This window comes from Sordaria macrospora, chromosome 6 (assembly GCF_033870435.1).
Source record: "Sordaria macrospora chromosome 6, complete sequence".
Classification (NCBI taxonomy): Eukaryota; Fungi; Ascomycota; class Sordariomycetes; order Sordariales; family Sordariaceae; genus Sordaria; species Sordaria macrospora.
The window spans coordinates 137877-150959 of record NC_089376.1 but is presented as its reverse complement, the minus strand read 5'-3'; the positions used below and the strand labels follow the sequence as shown (position 1 = coordinate 150959).

Genomic DNA, 13083 nt, shown 5'->3' with positions numbered 1-13083 from the left:
AGACCCCTCATCTATCAGCTCAGCTCAGCTCAGCTCTTGTCGTGAGCCATTCACACACTATCGCGTAAGAATAAGCTGTCGCCAAGTTCAGCCAAACAGCGGCTTTCCTTGCATGGACGAATCACTGGTAGCTGTAGCCGACTTCGGGAATGGCTGTTGGGGATGAATGCACGACATGTCATCAACTTTCCTTATATGTAAAGGTAGAGATATACTTGAAATTGTTTTCGGTTTGTGTGGTAGGAGAGCTTCAAGCAATTTGACAGACCTCAAAAAGAAATTGGTATAGTGATATCAAGAGCGTACAAGATCGAAACCGAAGGAGCGATAGAAAAGGGAAAGGGAAGGGGATATCATAACCAAGATGAACAAATCCGTCCATTCCAAACAACACGGCGATCTCAAAGACCAACCACTTCAACACAACAACCAACCCCGAACCGTCCCCATCTAAGCATTAGGAGCATTTCCACCCCCCAACCCCTTCTTCTCATCCACATCCGCAGCATCAGCCCCCCTGGCACTACCACTCCCAGTCCCAGTAACAGTCCCCGTCTCTTCCGCCCTTCTCTCCCTCTCCTGTTCCTTCTCGCGATCAAACTCATAAAGCGGTTCGAGCTTGGCATTCCTCTGCCAAAACACCCAATACTTGAAAAACCACGGCAAAGCCTTGGTGCACTGGTACTTCATGAACTTGCTCGTCTTGACGGCAAACACATAATCCAGCTCCTCCAACGTCTTTTGCTTCGTTTCGGGAACAAACAAGAAGATGGCGATGAAGGCCACTAGATTGAAGCCCGCGTATAACCCGAAGGCGCCGACGGTGCCGAGGGAGTCAAGCAGGAAGGGGAAGGTGATGCCTAGCACCGAGGCCCAGAAGAGACACGTGGCGACGGCGAAACCCATGCCTACTTCTCTGTGCGACAAGGGGAAGACTTCGGCTGAGTAAGTAAATGGTACCGGGCCTTCTCCGGGGGAATAGAAGGCGGCGAAGAGGAACACGAAGAGGGCTACCAGGGCGGTGCGGGCGGTACCCATGTCCATTAGCGTGCAGAGACCGGCTGTGAGGAGAGTCCACATCATTTGCGGAAAGGTGAAGAGTAAAAGGGAACGACGGCCGAAAGTGTCGATTGTCCAGAAGGCGGGGAAGGCGAAAAGCCAGTTGACGAGACCGAAGCCAAACGACGAAAGTAAAGCTTGGAACTCGCTAGAGCCAGATTCCTTGAAAATGGTGGTACTGTAAAAGGCGATGATGTTGATTCCGCACATTTGCTGGGCGATCATGACGGTAAAAGCAGCGAGTGTGGCGCGGCGCACGCGAGGGACGGTAAAGAGCTCGACGAAGCGCTTGGCGTAGTTGGACCCGGCCAGGAGCTCGTGTTCGACTTCCAGTTGCGAGTGGATGTAGAACATGTCGCGCGCTACTTGGAGCGGGTGGTTGCGCAGCTGGACCATAGACTTCCAGGCTTCTGGGTAGCGGTTCTTTTTCATGTACCAGCGAGGTGACTCGGGGCAGAGGTAGATGAGCAGGAGGAGGGGGACGGCGGGAAGGAAGGGGGCGCCGAGCATGAGACGCCAGTTGATGTTTTTGCTGGTGTGGTAGACGGCGAGGTTGAAAGCGGTACCGAGGAAGATGCCGAAGGCTGTCCACATTTCTGGGGGTGGGGCATGGGGTGTTAGCATCGTCGCCTGCGTGAGGGGGCTGTGGAAGTACTCACGCCATGACATGACCAGCGCGCCTCTAATAGAAGCAGGCGAGTTCTCGGCAGCATAAATCGGGACCGTGGAAGCCTTTACACCCATACCGATACCCATGAGCAGACGGCAGGCCAGTTGCTGCGGCCAAGTGTGGCAGAAGGCGGAACCGATGACAGGCCAGAGACAGAAGTGAGCAGAGACGAAGATGACACCACGACGACCGATCCAGTTGTTGATGGGATCAGAAAGCCAGCAGCCGATGAATCTGTCGAATGTCAGTCACCACTTCGAAAATCGAGCGAAGCGAGGCCTGCCTCCCCGGTAGGGGCCGCCGGAGGCATCACACCCTGGACAAGAAGGAAACAACGGGAGTACCTACGCGCTTCCGATATAAGGTCCGGCATTGATCAACCCGACAAGAATCTTCTCCCTTGTAGAGTCCCCTCCAATGCCATAATACTCGGGAAAGAAGAGATTGGCGCCATTGGTACCAGTCTGATCCCAGCCCTGGACCGCCGCACCAATGGAGCAAGTGGCAATAGTCAGGAACAGCTTTGCCGGCAGCCGCCACTTGTGTTCGACCTCTTTGAGAAGGGCCGCTTTCTCCTCCTCGTCCAAGGCTTCCGGGCCGGTGATGGAGGCATAATCATCTGGGGATTGGGCGATGATTGCACCCTTGCGGAAGAGAGGAAGGTGTTCGCTTAGTCCCTTTTCGGCGCAAAAGGTTTCGACGCGCGAGAAGAGCTCGGTGCGGGAGAGACCTTCGAGGGGGTTCTTGAGCTTGGCTTCGAGGCTTCGGTTGGCTTCGATGTTGGAGGGTGTTTGTTCGATGTGGGAGCCGGCTACGCCTTTGGGGTCTCTGGGTGAGTGTTAGTGACACGGGCCCTGGGGGGAATTGGGAGGTCTTGTGGAATGGTTGGACTTACACGGCAGTCCCGCTACTCTCTCGGTCTGGACTGTGGCCCATGGTTGAGGTGAGTGCTTGGTCACTTACACCAAGCTAGCCCCTGGACTATATTGACTGCCTTGGATGATGGTGTGAGGAGGGAGGTTGTGGATGAAGAAGAGGGAGAAACAGGGACAACACAGGTCACAAAGACGGAACACCAAATCCGGGGTACCTGGGGAAGATATACCTTTTCCCTCCAGCCAGTGTCCATCACCCCCAGACCCCAGATTCCAACCCCAGCCTTTCACTTGAGGAGGTTGAGTTTTTCCATATCCCTGAGAATATTGGCCTCCTCCGTCTCTTTTTTTTTTGCTCGCCATGGATCGATCTCACTCAGCGTACCAGGCTTCGGGCGAGACCAAGACGGCATGAGGAAGGGATCATCGGTACGTACTCGGCAAACATGGAGGAGGGCATTCGAGGCACTGTACAACCTCAATATCTGTGAGGTTGTACCACACCCGCACACGGGCACTGACGGGATGAGCTCATGAGTGGTTGTGCTCAGGCCGTCCGGCTATACATTTATCACACATGGTAACCCGTGGTGTAACGTAGTTTCTTACTGTGGACTGTCTGACTGTGTAAGACTGTCTGCCACTTCTCAGGGAATTACAGGAATCGAGTCCGCTTGGCTGGTCCTTGTGTCTTTTTGGTCAGTGTTCTTTTTCTTGGCCCGAGCCTGGTTAATGTTTTGTATGGCTATTCTTCGGGATCCTTGACCTTATCCCCGAGTGCCTGTCAGTGACTGCCTTGTTCTCCGTCTCGGCATGTCGTCGATCTTGGCCGGCTTCAGCAACCGGTGTCACCAAGCTGTGGAGCCACAGTAGCCGACCCCCAGCCTTTCCAGGGTTATATGCGGGGGAATTGGGGGGAAGGGTGGTATTTTGTTTGTGGAGGAGTGGGAACTTGGGAAATATCAAAGCCATGTGGATGGTGGATTGTGCCCGTATGGTCCTCCACAGTTGACTGTTCTCATTCGATTTCGAGGTTTTGATTGATCAAGCAAGGTTGACTTCGGCCTTTTCCGGCTTCTCTCCAGTTTGTCTTGGTCCTGGAAGAGGCTGGCTTGTGATCACTTACCTATCCGTAAAAGTGTACATGTTTGCATGCATTGCACGAGTTTCTGGGTCCCCGGTTTCGTGTCTCGGTCTGGTTGCCCTTCTCAATTGGAGAGTTCTTCGGGATGTGGTGAGGAAGAACGTAAAAATGTGAATGTCAGCAAAAAGATCGGTGGTACTTGCATGTTACCCCTCACTGAGGAATGTGCACCTCGTCATCCCAGTTTCGATGAGTGATGGTTGACCGATGGCAACACCTCTGCTTGGATTGATCTCTTTTTTTTTCGATATTGATGTTGTCCTGTCGATGTTGACGGTGATAGAAGACTACAGGGGCACAAATTGTCGAACGCCTCTTCCATCCTTCCCCAGACGCCATCAATGATCAACCCCGCGGGGAGTCCGTCCGTTCAGGCACGGTAGGTAGGTATGTGTAAGTTGACATTTCTCAAACAGTGTTTCAATGCCTTCCAAATCCACTTTCATCTCGAAGGAAAGGAAGACCAGACATGGTCCAAGAGCTTGGTCTACAGGTCTCGTCCGTTCTGGATTTTGAACATGACATTGAGTCCTGTTGATCACTTCACTTCGAGAATGACTTCTCATCAAATCCAGCCCAGCGTTGACCCCCATCTACCCCAGTAAAGAATTTGATCGTTTCTCTTTGGTCGTTGGCCAACTTTGTGTTCCCCTCCTTCCCTCCCCCTTCTGGGTGTTCCCGTCCGCCACTGCCATGACGCTTGTGCACCGACACAGGGACTGGACAGTGAACTACACAACCAACACCCCAATCACCTTACCATCACTCGGTCCCGATTAAGCTTGGCGCAAACCGTTGCCGTTCGCCTCTGTTTTTTAGTCTACCTCTTTTGAAGTTAGTACTTCACTTGGCTCGCATTGCGGCGACAAAGAAAGTTCAATGTCTGACGGCGTCATGAAATTTTGGATATCAAAAGCAAAGCGACAGGAAGCAAAAAGTGGGAGCTTGGACATGGCGATTGCACATCAGCATCAACGCCTTGGCTGACGACAGTGGCAGTCGCACGGGCGAGGGACCGGGACGGGAGTAGTGTATGGACATGGAGGCGGCCCTCTCTGTTTGGAACTTCACCTGAGCTTCAGTACCTGTATACCTTATGTACCCTGAACTGTTTCTCACGTGTGAAGAAGCAATCAGGGTCCTAGAGGTCCTCGGGGTCATCCTCCACCTCCGTATCTCCCGTATCCATTCAAGCCATTCTCCCTTGTGATCGCACGTGTAAATAAGCAAGCACTGGCAGCCTTATCACAGCTTTTCGAGCCGTGTCACATATTGATGCATTTCAATACAATGTACTGTGGTAGGCACAACACTGAATGGACTTGGTGGTGTTGGTGATCAACACGAGCATCCAAAGGGTCGATGTTTGGTCAGTGGTCCGAATCCGAGGAACTCGCATCGATTCCTAGATAAAATTCCATCGCACGCGCCCCCAGCTTTTTCCCTCCCTCTCTTTCATCCTCAAAGATCATGAAAAGCACAGTGAACAAAAGAAAAATGGCCAAGACGCAAAATCACGAGATATCCAACACATCTCAATCAAATTGACAAGGGAACATGCCGTTGTAACCGAGTGTTTGCCAAGAGCGTTAAACGACACCCGACCCGTTACCGTCTTACTGAGCGGCAAACCACCAAGCCACCCGTTTTTAGACGCCTGACGCCTCGACGCCTACCACGCCCAGCTACCTGACGCCAGGGAAGACATTGTAAGACGATACTACGTTGGGGTAAAACTAATCCGAATTTGTGAGTGTACTACTTACTACAACTGTAGTGAGGACCCTGTTTTTTTTTGTTTTTTTTTTGATTGATAGTTTTGGACAGCTGGATAGGTATCATGCAAAAACATCGATTCACATGTCTTAGTGAACATGGAGACAGTGGTGCAACAAGGGAAGGCAAGGCAAGGTAAGTGATCGTCTAATTCATTCATCAAACCAGTCCCTGTTTCCACATGACGATGAAGAAGGTAGTTCAAAGTCCAACCAACCATCCATCGCTCGCAAGCTATGATATGGGCGCTGTCTTTCTTGGATGTATGGGTTCGTTTTTATTCCTGAGCAGAAGCGTGAGCAGAAGGAGACCGACAAATCAGAACGTATGAAACCAAGAAAATGTCGCCGGAAAGCAGAAACGATGAAGAAGCGCAAGAACGGCGAAAACGAGAGACCAAAAACCAGCCAAATGTCTATGTATAGCAACAACGAACTCGTCAAGTGAAAAGTGAAAGAAGAAGTAGCAGTAGTAGTGACAAGAGAAAAACAGAAACAGAGAAAAACTGATCATGCCGTCATTCCATAAGCTGTACATAAGCAAGCTGTAGTAGTGTGTAGTGTGTAGTGTGTGTGTAGTGTGTGTAGTGTGTAGTGTGTGTGTAGAGTGTGTAGTGTGTAGTGTGTGTAAGTAAGGTCTGGAGCAACGAAGGAAACAACAGCGACAACAGAAAAAAAGAGACAGACAACTGCGTCAAGTAGTAAAAACAGCATCAACCGACAACCGCTGCTGGCCAACAGAAACATCAACAATAATGCGCAAACAACACTGGTACGACAAGAACCACGAAAACGACAACAATCGCTCCAAGAAACCCCCTCTCCGCTTGGTAAAAACCCCCTCTCCGCTTGGTAAAAACCCCCTCTCTGCTTGGTAAGACGGCGTCCATCGCACCACATGCCTTTCACCAGCCACAAACAGCAATTAAATCCTCCCCTACCTCCAACCCCTCTGTCACCAATCATAAACACCCTCACAATCCGAAGAGCAGGTCATTCCCTCTCTTCCACGCCTCTTCACATTCTCCAACAGCTCCGCATCCCTCCAAGCCCTCTCCCTCTTCATCCAGTACGCTTCTTCCCACTCTCCGCGTCTGAAAGCCCTAAACCCTCCATCCCCTTGGCCACGCCATCGACAGTCTCAGCGGTACTCTACTCCGCCACCACCGCCGCCGCCGCCACGGCGGAAGCACCAGCAGCAACGGCATTACTCGAACCAGCAGCAACGGCATTACTCGAACCAGCAGCAACAGCAGTCGAGCTAGGTTTTCCGCGCGTCGTCTGCGTAACTACCTCTCTAGCGTAGAACTCGACCAACATGGTGGCGTACGCTTCGAGGTCTTCGACGGGGACGGCGAGGCGGAAGTCGTTGAGTAGAAGGAATTGGAGTTCGAGGTGGTTGAGTTCTGGGAGGGGAAGACCGCCGACCTGTGACATATCTGTTATTATTTGCTAACTAGGTTTGGGATCGGAGAGAGTGAAGAGAGCAGAACATGCTGGAGGAGGGAGGGGACTAAGATGGAAAAATAAAGGAAAAAGAGAGGAGAGGGGGAGAATATGATCAAAAAAAGGGGAAAGTAAACATACCTTAGCATAGCGGGAATTAGTATAAAATACATCGCTAAAGAACTTGCTCGCGCAAGTAACCCCAGCGATGATCAACCTGTGAATGTTGAAGCTGTCCACGACAAAATACGTCGCCTGTTCCTCCTCTTCCTCCTCTTCTTCCTGTTCCCTCATGCTCCTGGACCCACCAACAACACTTTGCTTAGGCTTAGGCTCATCAGCCATCTCTTCGTCGTCATCATCATCAGCCAAATCCGAATCCGTCTCGTCGCTATCGTGCGCTTTATTGTCATCAGACATATCCCGCATAAGGACATCTGGATCGTCCGCCGTCCCCTTCTCATAACCTGCCGTCGCAGCAGTTTGTTTCTGTCGAGCCTGTTGCTCCTCGAAACGTCGTCTCCTCCTCTCCTCTTCGCTCTTGACCACCATGTCGTTGACCCGTTCCGTCATGCGGTCAAAGTAGACCAGCAAAGACAAAAACACCTCATACGTGGTGGGGCAGTACTTGTGGATGCGGGTGAGGTAGCTGAGGATGGTGATAGCCGGCACGTTCTTACCGTGGAAGGCGAGGACGGAGGAGGAGAGGGGGGACATGTGTCCGCTGGTGTTGCTGTGTCCGATTTCTCTGCTGCTGCTGTTGCTCCCTGCGCCATTCCCAGTTCCTGTCCCTCCGCTACTGCTCCCGGCCCGGCCTCGTCCCCCGTTATTTTCCTCCCCTTCCTTCTCTCGTCGTTGTCGTTCCTCTTGGTGTCGAGCCTGTGCCTCCGCCTGTCTCAAATGCACCTGATTTCTTTGCAAAGCGTCATGCTGCAAGTCGTTGGTCGTCGTGATCTTGGTCAACAGTGCCGCCACCATTTCGATGATATCCGAGATGGGCATCCCGCTGATTTCGTAGCGCATTTGTTGGAGCGGGAGGTCGTCGGTAAGCATGCCGTTGCCAGTCCCGGAGGAGGCGGAGAGCGGGTGGCCATCTTGTTGAACGAGGGCCTGAATGTGGTGAAGGTCGCGGATGTTGATAACCTTGGGCTGGGGTGGAGGGGGAAGTTGGTGAGCTTGTTGGTAGTTGGGGGTGCGAGCAGTGGGGGTGTTGGCTTGGTCAAGGATTGGGATGCGGTTGTTGGACGGAACAGTACGGTGGCTGGGCCGCCAGGTGCGGGTGGTGTTGTTATCGGCGTCCGGGGCCGGAGAAGGAATACCCCTCGCAATCCCGGAATGGTCGGCGGGGATTACGGTAGCTGCGGTGCTAGTAGACGAAGCGGTGGAAGATGAGGCTGAAGACGGGTCAGACGGTTGTGTTGGGACTGTATCGTGGACGCCATGCAGCTGTTGTCGGAGAGGTCTGTTTGGAGAAGCGGACGAAGGCGGGGAAGGGAAGCGGGAGGCGCCCCCAGTGGACTCTTGGTGTTGTTGATGCTTTGTCTGTGCGTCATCGGTGTTTGGTGTGGACTCGATCCAACCTTGAGGGTGGTGTTGTTGTTGCTGCTGAGAGGAGGAAGCACATCGTGGGATTGGGGTAGTGGCGGTCGCGGAGGCCTGCCTCCTGGGGCTCGGACTCGGGCGAGACTGAGGGTTATGAATCGAGGTTGTTCTTGGGCGGGTGCCGGCGGCGGAGGAGGTAGTCGTCGTCGATGGCGAGGATGACGAGTGGGAGGGGCTTTGATAGTGTTGAGAGGAGTGCATCCTGTCGTGGAAGCGAGGAGTATCGGTAAAGACGTCACCCATTAATGCGGCCATACTGGCATTGTCTGGTTGTATGTAGTCTGTCTATCTGGCGTTTGGTGTTTGTTGTCTGTCTGTTGTCGTGGCTGGAGTCTATCGGAACTGTTGTCGTCGTATGATGTGATGGATGCGATTGCGGTCGGGTGTTTTTGAGTAAGCTATCGGAGGCGTTTAGCGGGTCGTGATCTGGCTGCGTGTGGTCTAGTAGTCGGAACTGGAGAAGTAAATGGATGGATGGATGTCGAGGCTGAGGTCGGTGTATCGATCGAGGGAGTCAGAGTCAATGACACTGGGATTGACTGATTGATGCGATGGCGGTAGGCGATAGCGCAACTGAGTGCTTGCAAAGTGCAACTACAAAGTGCAATCAAGACTTTGTCGAAATTGGATGGTCGGGTTGGACTGGAACTGAACAGATGAGGTAAGGTAATTGCTAAGGTAAGGTACTAATCGGTATCGGGACGGCATCAGGTCGAAACAGAGTGGGGGCTTCCTTCGGTGGGTTCCAGCTTTGGTGGGCACTCGGGGTCGCTACGGGGCTGCTAGGGGGCTGTGTCTAGCCGTACGCGGGATGGGTTGGCATCGTAATATTACCCGTATCAATACACTATACGACGATAATAACACAGCACAGTATTACTAGCAAACCTCAGCTGAACTTCCCAGACCTGCGTAACTTTCATCACAACATCCAATCCATCCATGATCCCTTGTTCATTTTCTCCCGTCGGACCAAAACACCAACCACAAAAGCCAAACATCAACACGTGGGCGCGCGAGTCGAGTAAAAATCGAAACCTCTTTCCAAGATGAAACAAACATCGATTAATGTGAGGGGATCCCAGCTGACGGGATGGATAGCAATCACAGCCATGACACGCTTCACTTTCCTATCTCTACCTCTACCTCAACAAAAACACAACATCATGCGACTATCCTCGTCGACGGTAATGTCGTGCGCGTTATGCTATGCGTTGTACAACAAGCACAACAAGTAGTGGAAGCACACAACAATAAACTTGCCCTGACCGCTAACCGCCATCCCGTTCACTCACCTGCTTGGTTCACTTGGCCACCGCGCTTGTTCTTTGTTGTCTATCTGCCACTTGAACCACCGTTGACGCCATTGCCGTTGAGCCCATCCAAGGCCCGTTACGATGCAGCCTGGGCCCAGAGCTTTTGGGGACGGGAGGCTAAGCTGCCAGCAAACAACCCGCCTGGGCCGTTTAGCCAAGGTAAGGTATGCTTGTCCGACCACGTCCAGCACCTCACCGGCACCGCGGATGGCTTGAAGGGCGGGTATTTGGCGGTATGGTCATTCCTTTGCCCTTGGGCACATCATCTTTTGGGAAGTCATCCGAATCAGTCAGTTGTAAGAGGAGAGATTGAATGAGCAGAGGCAAGTACCTAGGCAATCTTACGACAACCGGTTGTTACTTGCGTCCACAAGAGAGCAAGGCATCGATAACAAACAGCTACAGCTACCCGGCGACGTCACTGTCAACCACTTCTTACCCTATCTTGAACTCGAAGCTACATTCAGCAGTTCTGGAAATGATGGAGGTAGGACAGCTTGTTTCAGATACTCGCACAACAGCCGGAAGACAACAATCCTTACGCTCGTACTATATGAAGCCATCTCGTGTAATTTACCACTTCACCGTAGCGTAACGGTGCCGTTACGTATCAAGGGGGAAGATTGACGTATAAAGTGGGCTCCTCCTCTCACTTCTGTAACCCTTTGACGCAACAAGCTCGCCGCCGACCTCGCTGATAGGCACCTTATGTATTGGTATAAGCTGATTTTGCAGATTTCGCAGAGGTAGGTATCGTTGGCGAGTGAGTGATGTGGCAATGGATGCTAGCAGCAACAAAATTACCTCTTTCGTATACACGTACAAGTGGAGCTGTTGACTTCAACCGCTGGCGCTTATCGAGGTTATATGCTTTAATTTGTTTGGCTTTAAGCAGACGATTTGAAGAAACCATGAAACCATTAGTTGGAACCATAAAGGCTGTAGCTTTTAAGCAAAAGAATGTCATTATACCGTTGAATCTACCTCGTGTAACAAACAACTATGACGCCAAACTACCTCCATCGCCAACCTCCCGTTCGCCACGATTCATCTGTAGTGGGGCATAACAGCATACCTACAATAGGATGTGCAACCACGATAACATCACCTTACCCAAGTATAACAAGTCTCGTTCATAAATATGAATCAAGATCAACACGTCGCCATGCTCTGGGTAGAGGTAACCACTTCCAGCTGTACTAGTCAGCCTATAGACAACAGTGGTGTTTAGTGTCTGCTATTACTGAGATCCTGTTTGAACTTTTTGTCTTCTTATGTATCATATCGTATTAATACACCTTCTTGGTGTAAGTCTACTCTCTTGAGCAAAGGGTTGAGGTTCGACCGTTAGCTCGTCTCTTCCCACAGTTCACCCGCAGTTTCATACTACGGATGTCCATCATCTCCACAAACCCACCATCCCCTTCTTCGGGATCCTCACTGGTGCCTGACCTTGTAATCCGTATCAGGCAAGTAGAGATGCCTGTCGGCGCCCTTCTCAGTCAACACTACCATCCTGATGACACCTCCCGAGGAGCCGTCCCACTTGATCGCCTCCTTGAGCGCCTCCTTGACAAATGCCACGGCTTCCGCCTCCTCCATGCCTTCCTTCCAGTTGGCGTCGCAGAAACCATAAATGTACGTGGATCCCGAACCGCCAATCGCATAGGACTGCTTGTGCAGGGAGCCGCCGAGCGGGATGTTGTACACTTGACCACCGTGGCGGGCGTCCCAGCCAGCGATAATGAGGCCGGCGCTGTTGGAATACGAACGTCAGCAGGAAGTCTTCAACAAGTGCATGATAAGAGAAAGGGGGGAGCAGGAGGGGTAAACGCACGTCAACCGATCCTTGTTGGAATAAGCGATTTCCTGGAAAATGGCTGCAGCCGTCTGTGTCGTGGGGGGCCTGGCGTTGACCATCTCGTACAGTCCCAGCTGGTATTGCACAATGTCGGCGACGGCTTGTGTGTCGGCGGCGGAGCCCGAGCGGCAGCACCAGATGGTTTCGGATACTTTGGTGAGCTTGTCGGTTACGCGGTTGGCAATGTAGGCGCCCGTGGTTGTACGGGAGTCGGCTCCTATTTGAAGGTGAAGGTGTCAGCATGCGATCAATAACTCTGTCTACCGGATCCAGAATCAAAGGTGTGTAGTGCTGTTCGACGGGAAGAGACTAACCGAGAATAACACCATCCTTGAATGTGACCGCCATGCTATATTCATAGTAACCTCGTTAGACATCGCTGTTGCTTCTTGTACGGCTACCGGGGATTCTGTCGCATCGTCGAGGGGGTTTGGGGCTGTAAGGCAGGGAGGGGCAGACGGTTTCGGAGGAAGCTTACATCGAGGTACCCAAGCTATTAAAAGACAAACAAGTTAGCGGACTGCTTCATTTGTTGTTGCGCATCACTTGCGACAACGTTATGCATGGGGTAGGAACTGGAACGTTGCGCGGCGCAGTGTGGTGTACTTACTTGACCTCACCCTTCTTCAACCTGTCCATGTCGACATGGATGCCATCTGTAGGGGACAATAGCGGTTAACATGTGTTGTCTGCGACCAACGGCGGAAGAGGTATGTTGTTAATTGCGGGGAATTCGCGAGACTCGGGGAGAGTGGGTAGGTTGTTGACTTGTAGCTAGTGGTGAGGCCGTGATGGTGATGGCTTGACATGGAATGCGACGCCAAATGGAAGTTGGAGGAGCTCACCTTCGCTAAGCACGCCCGAGTTTCCAAACTCCATGATGACGGGGGTATCGAGTGGCTGTTGTTCTAACGTAAAGCGCCGTTAAATTCGTGGACAATCGGTCGGACGCTCGCGGTAGTGTAGATAGGACGGAGAGAGCAAAGTCGTGGAGTCGTGGAGTCGTTATGTAAGGTATGTTCTGTGTTGTTCGGCGTTGTTTGTACTGAGGGAAGCTCCAACTCCAGGTGAACCTCGAAGGCGGCGAAGGCGGGCCCATCAGAAGGCGGGACCGGCCAGTTGAGTGGAAGCTTAGGCCCCCTCAGCTCAAGGCAGCTCCAAACACGCGTGTTGCAGGCGGCTTGGCTTAAGTGGATCACGTGCGATAGCCGCGGCGACGCTCTTATCGCTGTTATCTTATCAGTCCCTTGTTGAACGCGACTCCATCGGATAACGTCATCGTCATGGATCGGGGATTCGGAATAGGAAGGGATATTGTCTAAGCGGGTTTATTTA

General features: G+C 52.1%; 3 protein-coding genes across 3 annotated transcripts; all 3 read right to left on the bottom strand.

The window, feature by feature from the left end:
* Positions 1-181: 181 nt before the first annotated feature.
* On the bottom strand, positions 182-2888 carry SMAC4_08653 (uncharacterized protein). The gene is made up of 4 exons (XM_003344409.2): positions 2625-2888; positions 2078-2557; positions 1719-1963; positions 182-1655 (listed from the first exon to the last, which is right to left on the bottom strand). Exons 1-4 carry the CDS (start codon positions 2663-2665, stop codon positions 451-453), a joined length of 1971 nt encoding a protein of 656 aa, XP_003344457.1. The 5' UTR covers positions 2666-2888; the 3' UTR covers positions 182-450.
* Positions 2889-5618: 2730 nt separating this feature from the next.
* Positions 5619-9484, bottom strand: SMAC4_08651 (uncharacterized protein). The gene is made up of 2 exons (XM_003344408.2): positions 7111-9484; positions 5619-6951 (listed from the first exon to the last, which is right to left on the bottom strand). The coding sequence occupies exons 1-2, from the start codon at positions 8824-8826 to the stop codon at positions 6676-6678; spliced, it is 1992 nt and encodes a 663-aa protein (XP_003344456.2). The 5' UTR covers positions 8827-9484; the 3' UTR covers positions 5619-6675.
* A 1577-nt stretch (positions 9485-11061) lies between these two features.
* SMAC4_08650 (uncharacterized protein) lies at positions 11062-12798 on the bottom strand. Its single transcript, XM_066090831.1, has 6 exons — positions 12594-12798; positions 12359-12404; positions 12227-12241; positions 12063-12097; positions 11725-11965; positions 11062-11643 (listed from the first exon to the last, which is right to left on the bottom strand). The coding sequence occupies exons 1-6, from the start codon at positions 12625-12627 to the stop codon at positions 11325-11327; spliced, it is 690 nt and encodes a 229-aa protein (XP_065947370.1). The 5' UTR covers positions 12628-12798; the 3' UTR covers positions 11062-11324.
* Between the last annotated feature and the right edge of the window lie 285 nt (positions 12799-13083).

Bases quoted from the DNA above. Each gene is read 5' to 3' on its own strand.
- SMAC4_08653 (XM_003344409.2), bottom strand. From the start codon at position 2,665: ATGGGCCACAGTCCAGACCGAGAGAGTAGCGGGACTGCCGT. The intron at 2,558-2,624 runs GTAAGTCCAACC...ACACTCACCCAG, and splicing joins GAGAGTAGCGGGACTGCCGT to AGACCCCAAAGGCGTAGCCG. The intron at 1,964-2,077 runs GTAGGTACTCCC...GACATTCGACAG, and splicing joins GGACCTTATATCGGAAGCGC to ATTCATCGGCTGCTGGCTTT.
- SMAC4_08651 (XM_003344408.2), bottom strand. From the start codon at position 8,826: ATGGCCGCATTAATGGGTGACGTCTTTACCGATACTCCTCGCTTCCAC. The intron at 6,952-7,110 runs GTATGTTTACTT...GATATGTCACAG, and splicing joins CTAATTCCCGCTATGCTAAG to GTCGGCGGTCTTCCCCTCCC.
- SMAC4_08650 (XM_066090831.1), bottom strand. From the start codon at position 12,627: ATGGAGTTTGGAAACTCGGGCGTGCTTAGCGAAG. The intron at 11,966-12,062 runs GTTAGTCTCTTC...ACCTTCAAATAG, and splicing joins CAAGGATGGTGTTATTCTCG to GAGCCGACTCCCGTACAACC. The intron at 11,644-11,724 runs GTGCGTTTACCC...GTATTCCAACAG, and splicing joins TCCAACAAGGATCGGTTGAC to CGCCGGCCTCATTATCGCTG.